General features: G+C 32.0%; 1 protein-coding gene across 1 annotated transcript; it reads left to right on the plus strand.

Annotated features, from left to right (window-relative positions):
* Nucleotides 1-1753: 1753 nt before the first annotated feature.
* Nucleotides 1754-2926, plus strand: Tent5d (terminal nucleotidyltransferase 5D). The gene has a single exon (XM_057760445.1). The coding sequence runs from the start codon at nt 1754-1756 to the stop codon at nt 2924-2926; it is 1173 nt and encodes a 390-aa protein (XP_057616428.1).
* Nucleotides 2927-10098: the final 7172 nt, after the last annotated feature.

The raw sequence follows: 10098 nt of genomic DNA on the forward strand, positions 1-10098 counted from the left end.
ATGGTAATTATGATGTTTTAAAAATTTGTGACTCATTTCTTGAGCATATAATTTAACTACAGATGGCGAGAAAATGGTAATTTAAAAAATTCTTCAGTTAGAATGTGGATGACAGTTGTATGGCTGGGGCAAAAAGTGGCACCATGATTTAACCCTACTGCTTGTACTGGCTTTTTGGAACCTATTTTCTTTGGATGGATACCTTGCTCAGCCTAGATATAGTAGGGAGTACTTTGAACCTTCCTCAAAGCAATGTGCCTTATCCTTTCTGAAGAGTGGGTGGGAGTGGGGTGGGGAGTTAGGTGGAGGGCATGGGAGGAGGGAAGGGAGTGGGAACTGGGATTAGTATGTAAAATGATAAAAGATAGTTTGTTTTCTTTTTTAAATAAAATAAATAAAAATTCTTCATTCAATAATAATAAGCTAATTTAATAAAAAGTTTATGTAAAATAGAAGTTTATTTAGTTGTAGCAAGAGAATACTAAAAAAATATGAACCAGTTATTTAAAAATATCATTTAGATAGTTGAAACATATACTGATCAATTACAGCATTTCCTCACATCCTAGCAAATTGACTTCATGTGTTTATATATACCAAATGCTAATAATAAATTATGCACACACACATATATATACATAAATATACATATGTATAAACACATACATTCTTACATCTTCAGGCTAGTCTATGTACTAGAAGACAGAATCATTAGCATAGGTGTCAAGTGAAAAGTAGAATGCTGTACACTGATGAGCAGTTTCTCAATACCACATTTCTAGCATAAAGTGAAAAGAAATGTTAATCTTTGTTTTCTTTGGAAGATCTTAGTATGCTTTTGCCTGGGAAACAAAGTGCTTTTCCCTTCCTTTCTCCTATAGTATCTATGTGTAGATCTAGGATATTAAGTATCTCATCCTAATAATTTGTTTTATGTGAAAGATACCTTTTTGATCAGTTGCTCATTTATTCTGGCAGTTAGTTCATTTAATTTTGATTTGGTTGACTATTTCCATATAAAGTTCCCATGGACTTCTATACAGAAAATATTTCTTAATATTGAAGAAAGTATGTATATCAATAACAATCTCTTCTCACAGATTGTAAGACTAGTATTAAACCACTGAATTTTTTACTAATATTCAGAAAGGAAATTAATAAAATAGAAATTTCCATTTTCAAAAGTAATTTGAATATTAAGGAAGAATTTTAAAATTTAAAATCAGACACCCTAGATGTTTTTAAGACTCAAGAATCTTATGCTTATCTAAAGTCAATATGGACTTTGTGAATGATTTTATCATTATAGAATTAAAGTTACTTTATTGTATATTAGTTGCACTTTGTTCATGCTATCTCATCTCAACTTAAGTTATTGACAGTTTGCCTCAGTGTTGTACTATGATTATCCTATAAGTATTTATATGACCACACACCATCATTATCGTGTTCATATGAGGAAAAATTAGAAAAGAAGACCATTTTTATCTTATGAATTACATAATTGCAGTTAATCTCTGAGAAATCTGTTTGAAGTTACTAATGAACCAAAGATTTGATATCTTTGTGACTTTTATTTTTCCATATTTAAGAATGATTATATCCATTAATAACATCCTAGTATTCACTTTGTTTCTTATAGAGGGTAAATCTGTTTTGAATTTTTTCATATGCTTTAGGTGTAATCTTAGTTTTAAGATGCTGACATTTCCTAATATTCTTCTTGCCCTGTAGTTAATCTATTGACTTCATAATGTCAGAGATCAGATTCAGCAATCTCACTTGGGATCACATCATAACACTGGATCGCGTGTTAGATGAAGTAATCCCAATCCATGGAAGGGGCAATTTCCCCACGCTGGAGGTAAAACCGAAAGATATTGTTCATGTTGTGAAAGATGAACTAATAAAGCAGGGTATTATTGTTAAAGATACCAGATTGAATGGCTCTACAGCAAGTTACATACTTGCAAGTCATAATGGAATCAGCTATAAAGATCTGGACATTATTTTTGGTGTTGATCTGCCAAGTGATCAAGAATTTCATGTTGTTAAGGACGCAGTTTTAGGCTGTCTACTTGACTTTTTACCAAAAGGTGTTAAAAAAGAAAAGATTACCATAAAGACAATGAAAGAGGCATATGTGCAGAAAATGGTCAAAATCTGCGATAACAATGATCGCTGGAGTCTCATCTCTCTTTCAAATAACACTGGGAAAAATGTAGAACTAAAATTTGTGAATTCACTCAGACGACAATTTGAATTTAGTGTAGATTCTTTTCAAATTCTTTTGGATTCCATGTTAGATTTCTATAGTGTCCCAAATGCTAAGCTAACCAAAGAATCCTGTCCTGTTGTGGTGGCTGAAAGTATGTATGGAGACTTCCAGGAAGCAATGATACACTTGAAATACAAGCTTATATCAACCAGAAAACCTGAAGAGATCAGAGGTGGTGGCCTTTTGAAATACAGCAATTTGTTAGTCCGTGACTTCAAACCAGCTTGTCAAACAGAAATTAAGACTCTAGAACGTTATATGTGTTCTAGATTTTTCATTGATTTTCCTGATGTAGCAGAACAGCAAAAGAAAATTGAATCATACCTCCGCAACCATTTCATAGGTGAAGATAAAAGCAAGTATGAGTACCTTATGACCTTGCATGGTGTTGTGAACCAAAGCACTGTCTGCCTCATGGGTTATGAAAGAAGGCAGACTCTTAATATGATCACCCTTTTGGCTTTAAAAGTACTTGGAGAACAGAATATACTACCCAGTACAGACAATGTAACTTGCTTTTACCAACCTGCTCCATACCTAGTTTTTGAGGGAGGGTACCCAAGTTATTATGTAGCATCTGGGCTGCCACTTGTTTACTTCCAGCCATGTCCCAGAGTACAGTTTCCAGTACAAAATGATATGATCTAAGAAGTACGCATACCAGAAGCATTACTTCAGTACATCTGAAAAGGAATTTTCCAAATTCTGTAAAAGTTAAGATCTATTTTTGTGTAGTTGCCAACTATTTTTCACCAAATGCAGCTTAAATTATGATAGTAGATAAGGTATCAAATCTAAACTCATTTTTAAGTGATCTTCAAATGTTGGGACTGCAAAAACTTTCAAATGTTTTGGAGTAAATACTTTCAGTGATCTTTCTAATCTTACTGACACAAGACAAAATTCGCTGCAACCAGTATGTTAAAGATGCCTGCATCTTTGGCTAAAGATAAAAGAACACTTCACATGTTTTAAAATGGAGATGCATAGTGAAGACATGTTGCAACATTTTTATGTCCAGTTAGTTCCTTGTTACACTGTTTGCTTCATTAGCAAATAATTACATGAATTTTTAGTGCTTAAATTGAAAATAACTGATTGCAATGATAACAAATTTAAATGACGTTAAAACAATAGATTATAAACCTGCGTTTCCCAATAGAATGTGTTGGGTTGAAAATACTGCTAAAGTTTAAAGGACCACTGGAAAAAATGCGCTGGAAAACAGTAATTATGCATCATATAGTAAGAATTTAGCTGATCTGTGGATTGAAAACAAACCTTTAATCTGAATAGCCAGCAAGAGAACTTATTATGCAGAGTTTCTGGCACTTAAATAAGTTGAAAAGAAAAAATAACCAAATCTGAATGTGAAACTATTTTATCATCATCTCCTAAGAAGAAACTAAAGGGGACAAAAAAGAGAAATACTGCCACCAACTACGAAAAGTTAAGAATTCTGTCATAACATTTCAGATTTTTGGCTTATTTGATTAACATTCTAACACATCTGGGCAATTTTCATCATTAGTAATTGAAAGTACTTACCACCAAATGAAGCACTTTCACTTTTCCTATTGCAAAACCTGATTTTTAGTATGTTCTTTGATGTTAAATTTCAGTTAACACCATATTTTGTTCAGTAATTGTCTATATTTACCATTATTCTGAATATTTATTCAATAACAACAGATGTCCACTAGTAAATATATGAATGGGATTTAAAATGAATTTCTCTCATGTGATGAAAAGAGCCATTGATCTCTTATCTGGGATGATAACAACAAGCTGCTCTCAATGAATGTCAATGAGGCCATCAGAAAACTTAACTACTTTTTTTCCATCACAATAAGAACCAGCAATCAGAATCTGAGAATGTGGTACCTATAGATTGTAGTTAAAGTCTCTTCTTGGCATTATAGTATTGAATACAAAAGTACAGCTTCTGTGGGATTGTCAAATAGCCAATATTTCTGATATTTGTGTACCCATACATCACTGACCACTGACATATTCAAATAATTACATTTGTATGACAGAATCCCAAGGCTTTAAAATATTTGGATTTACCCCTTTGGGTGGAGAACAAATAAAAAAAGTATTGAACACTGTATTAAGAAATTGGATCACTAAATCTTTCTACATCTTGTATTGGCTATTGGCTAAATTATAGTGATCCTTCTTTGTATCTTAATATATACACTTTAGTTTTCAGAAGGTAGGACTACATATACATAAAACTGAACTTAATTATCAGGAAAAAGTAATTCTAAAAGATACAGGGAAATTACTTGAGACTTAAAACGATTGTGTTAGTGATGTCATTGCTAAAGGTTCATATTTCCCATAGTAGTTCAGTAATAGAATTGTGAAGATGTTTGGAGTATTTTATAACATCTGCAATCCCATTGCTTCTTACTGGTATTAGTCCAAAGTTTTTATTTCCTAAGAAGCAGTTTTTCCATATTATTATCCTAAAGCTTTAAACTGCAGTGTAGAGAGAATGAACTAAAATGATCATGCTCACGTTCTCTTGTGAAAAAACTCAACATAAATGCCTAATATTTTCTCAGATTAGAGAATCCAAACATGTTGAATGGGAGTGATACCACAGAAGAGAAAGCTTTAGCCTGCTCTTTATGGTTTTGTTTCCCTAAGCCTTCCCTTATTGCCTACTAACCAGAAAAATACTGTGTATTCAATGGCATGTCAGCATCTCTCCAGGACTAGTGTAACTGCCTTAAAAGAAGCAGTACTAATTCCTTCTGTTCCTTAGTTTAATACATGGGATTTGTTAAAATAAGTAAACAGATGCCAACTTTTTTTACCTGAAGTCACTCAGTTATTTTAAAACCCCATTCCAGCATACATCATCCCATTACCAGATACACACTAGATTGCCCTTTAACTGTTTTAACCCATGGTAAAATCCAGTAGTAAGTTTTATTCTGGAAGTTGTTTTCATTTTTCACCTCAGTAATCTAACCTAAACCAAAGAAAGAAAAGAAAACATAGTTCTAGCATTTCTATTAGTTAAATTAATTGGGTTTCAGCCACACACATATTCTCTTAAACTAGAATATTCAGTGCCCAAATATCCACAAAAGATCTAATAGGGTATGTAAAACTTTTAAATTCAGAAATAGTCTTCTGATAGTAACTAATCTACTGCTTTAAGAGAAATGATTATCTTGTTTGGGGTGATTTCATACTAGCTGGAGTATACACTACTTAGAAACCAATTTTACGTCACTAATTTTTGAACATAACCAATTTTCTTTTACTTTGCCTTGTTATGGAAGGATGTAAGATTATTTGAATGAATTAGAACAAAATTCATTTTTATAAATGTACACCATTAAAGAACAACAGATGTTTTATAGATGATTTTAATGCATGTGGTTTATATGTCCCCTCCAACAGGTAGACCTCCTTGTCCTATAAAAGGAGTGCCACATAGACACACCTTTTAATGCCTCAGAATAAAACCATTAACCCTTGTAAATGAATAAATGCCCTTCTTAAGAGAGATAGTATATTGAGTAGCTACTTCTCCAAATTATGCCAAATTAAAATGATAAGTTAAATGTCAATTCAATTAATTTGGTGATTTCTTATATAATTCTAGACTAATGGAGAAATATAAATTATTCTCTCTAAAATTCTAATTAATCTATTACACATTATAGATATGACCCATTTATGCATATTACTTAGGCTGAACTCTGGAAATCAGAAGCCTGGGATTGGATTCTTGTTTAAAGGTTTTTAAAGAACTTGAGGTAATCAGTAGGGGATACTAATCTTTGTGAAAATGATATTATAGAGCAGTATGAGGATACAAACTAATATACTACTAGACCTTTATTTTTGCTATAGTAGAATAACTTTAAAGTTTTCTATATAAAATTAAAGCTTAGTTCCAAAACAAAAGGTAAAGATATTATCAAATCCTTATTTTAAAATCAGAATTTAAAGGAAATTCTTATATATTTAGTCTCTTCCAAATTCTTTGAAAATAGAAGGTAATATTAGTAAATCATTGATATGTACATTTTCTACTTTTAAAAGGTTTTACAATTTTAGTGCCTCCCGCCAATAATATTAGAGTCAATACGGCCAATATTAGCAGGTATTTGAACAAAGAAACTGTGAATAGTGATTTTCATTAAGCCATGTGGGTGCCCTTCTTGAGCATGCATATTTCTCCATACTTCTCCTCCTTACAGATTTAAGACTTTAAAAAATATTTTTGGTACCCTGACTTCAAAACACAATAGTTTTACAGGCAGTAAACTCCAATACCTGTTGTTCACTAACTACTGAGGTTGTATTTTCACTATCATGTACAGATCTTTCAGATTCACCCTGAAAGTTAGGAATTTAAGTTAAGCTGGTTAAGAGTAAAATTGTCTTCTTTGAAAAGCACTCAAATAAATCTTTAAAGTCAAAAGCAAAATATCCTTCTATAAAATACCACATCTGGGTACCAAAACAGAAATTATATACATGAGCTCATAAGACTTAGTCATGTCGAGGACTGTATTTAAACATTCTAGCCATAGAACTATATTAATTTCAGTGGCTGTTTACTAAAACAAGGGGAATACTTGTATAAAAGATAAACAGCTCCTGGTAAGCTTGACAGTTTCCAAAAAAAAAAAAAAAAGCATTTATACATTTTGCTGGAGGAAGGTTTTGATGTTATCTTTACTTAAAATGTGTTTAACATACATAATAAAACATGGACAATGTACTTATTAATAGAGTATCATGTAGTGTTTTGATACATGTGGACATTGCTGATGCTTAAATCTGATTAGTACAAGTATTTCCTTAAACACTTATCTATTCTTTTTGGTGCAAACTTGGAATGTCGTCTTGCTTTTAGAAATTTACAGTCCATTAGTGTTCTCTAGTAATCCTGCTGAAGAGCAAGCAAGGTTTTAATTCATCCTGTTTCTCTTCCACATTTCCCTCATTTACTACAACAGCGCTTATATTTTTCTCAGTGGCAGGATAGAAAAATTAAAACTAGGGGTTATTTTTTAGTATTTATTTTTACAAAAGATTAATTCCTAGTAAGGAGGGTATCTGGAACTGTTAATTTCATGAGATTGGTATTATAGATTTTCAATTCTAGAAAAGTAACTTCCTTGTGTGCATTGTAGAGAACCCAAATTTAGGCTCTCTGGTTTTCAATATTTTTCATGCCTAGGGCATGTTAACAATCTTAAATCAGAGGCTATGATTCTGGGAATAAATGTTAACTTTTTGATTCTTGAAGAATCCTTGAATTCTAGACAATAGACAAAGATATCACTGGACTTTTTCTGTCATTTGATGTCCAGATGGGTATAATTTATAAGATAACTGCTTTTTTAGTAGGACCCATTCAGAGCCATTGTGCACAATGTTTTGTGATCTTGACCTCTTGTGCAGAATTTTTAAGTAGTTGCATTAAAATTAATAGTCAAAACACTAAAAGTTTAAGATCAAAAGGCACTATCTAGAAGCATAAGGCTACAAATTACATAAAAATTTCTGTAGCACATTACATTAAAGGATAATTATAGGCAATTTGCATTCATAAATCATATCGCAATATCACATTCAATGAATAATTTGTTTCAGTACATATTATGTATTTCATTCAGTAAGCTAACTATCCCAATAAGATTAGAAATAACCCATTTCATTAGCTGAAATTTTCTGATATCAACCCACTGCTGATAGAGAATGTTGTCTTCTGGCTATATTTGCCATTTAAAGGTGACTATGGAAATCTGACTTCCTCTTTAAATTAAGACCTCCTGCTATGTTAAAGCAGGTCGCATATACCTTGAATACTACTGCCATCTCACATCTACACACTGCCATTAGATTTAACTGAGGAGTGTTCTCTTTGGCAGCTTGTGACTTGTTAAACTTCACGTAGCCCTGTTTAGATGACATGAACTGAATGTTACTAACTTTTCCTTCCGGTTCAAAAGCATTAGCAAGTACAAAACATTTTTCTTTAAAGCCCTTCTTGATGTTAAGAGAATGGCTTAGCCTGCAAAACAAAGAAAGGCAAATGCTCAGATAATCCAGACCATAAACATGTCAACAAATAATGAATGATGAAAGACTAATCTGAGTTACTTTCTTATTCAGGATCCAAAATGACTACTGAATACAATAAAAATATTACAATACAATTTCAGTATATTCATCTGATAAGAAGTAAAGTTAGCATCTCACTTCAAAACTAGGCAAGCTGTATCCATTAGTATGCCTGTACAAGATATGTTTCAGCATTCATTTGACTTAAACCTAATTGTTTAACATGAAAGAAAATGTCAGTAACACAAACAATGGTCAGGCTTGGAAAAGAAATACAAACATTTAACTGCAGTTGCCCAGCTCCACATGAAGTTGGTTGCTAATAGTATTCTTTACTATATCAAGAAGAATGATCTTTTAAACACTGAATTGTTTGTGTTCTGTTTTAGAAAAGCGGGCAATATAAGTATAGCTTTATAATGTTTAAGGTGCCTTTTCTATTTTTCTATTTTATATCACCACTTTTTGTCTCTTAGTGCAAACATTTTGAAGTGCTGTAATAACTTACCATAATTCTGTAAATAAAATTTTCGGGACTATTTTAGGAGTGGTATATTTAAACAGATGTCTGAAATGTCCAAAGTTTGTTGAATCGTGCATATTTGCTTTAATGTTTAATATAATGTTAATAATGTTTAAATAAGAATAGTTTTTACATTGTTATACAATTTGAAGACTTGTATTACTTTTTTGGAAAATGTATTTTGCTGTTTGACAAAAAATAATATATGAAGAATGAAGTATCTTTTGTGGAAACTATTTTTGATTCTGATAATAGTATAAATGTATGTTTTGCTGTTCACCATATAGCTCTTATACTTGTATCATTTGCTTTGTGTGTTTGTAAAGTTGGTGGAAATTTTAGTGAAGATATTGTTATTAGACCAAAATAAGTTTTGAAATAAAATGACCATGGAACATGCAGCAGGTCATCAGCTGCAAAATGGGTAAATGCCTATTATTTCAAATGCAACGACATCTTTTTAAAAGAACTACCTGGAGATTTTTCCATAGGGTTTGTATAGAATCACAGCTTTCATTAAAGATGGCAAATATAGAACACAAGAAGCTACTGGCCTTAAGTATATTATAGTTTTGTATCAGGAACTACATTCATCATTTATGACAAATTAACTGATTAACACTATCCAATACAACATACTATCCACAAAACCTAAGTACATAAATCATTTGTATTCATTTACTTCCCTTAGCATCATTTGACTGTTTCATTGGTAAACCTTATTTACTATCTTCTCCCATTCAAATTAATTACCTATAATTGACAGAAAATGAAATTAAATACCAAAATAATTTAGAGAAATGGGCCACACTAATATAAGAGATACTGAATCTGTACCCCTACACACATACATCATACCTTTAGCAGAACTTGGTATTTTGGATAAGTGACTAAAGAATGAAAAATGGTTTTGAATAGAGCCATCATTAAAATAATGAAAACTAGTAAAAAAAATAATGTGAATAAGGGAAAAAACGGCTGTACCATAAATCTGGTGCCAGGGAAACTCCCAGGAATCCACAAGGATGACCCCAGCTAAGACTGCTAGCAATAGTGGAGAGGGTGCCTGAACTGGCCATCCCCTGTAATCAGATTGGTGACTACCCTAATTGTCATCATAGAACCTTCATCCAATAAGTGATGGAAGCAGATACAGTGATCCACAGGCAAGCTCTCTGGGAGTCCTGTTGAA

The sequence above is a fragment of the Chionomys nivalis genome, chromosome X, assembly GCF_950005125.1.
Source record: "Chionomys nivalis chromosome X, mChiNiv1.1, whole genome shotgun sequence".
Lineage (NCBI taxonomy): Eukaryota > Metazoa > Chordata > Mammalia > Rodentia > Cricetidae > Chionomys > Chionomys nivalis.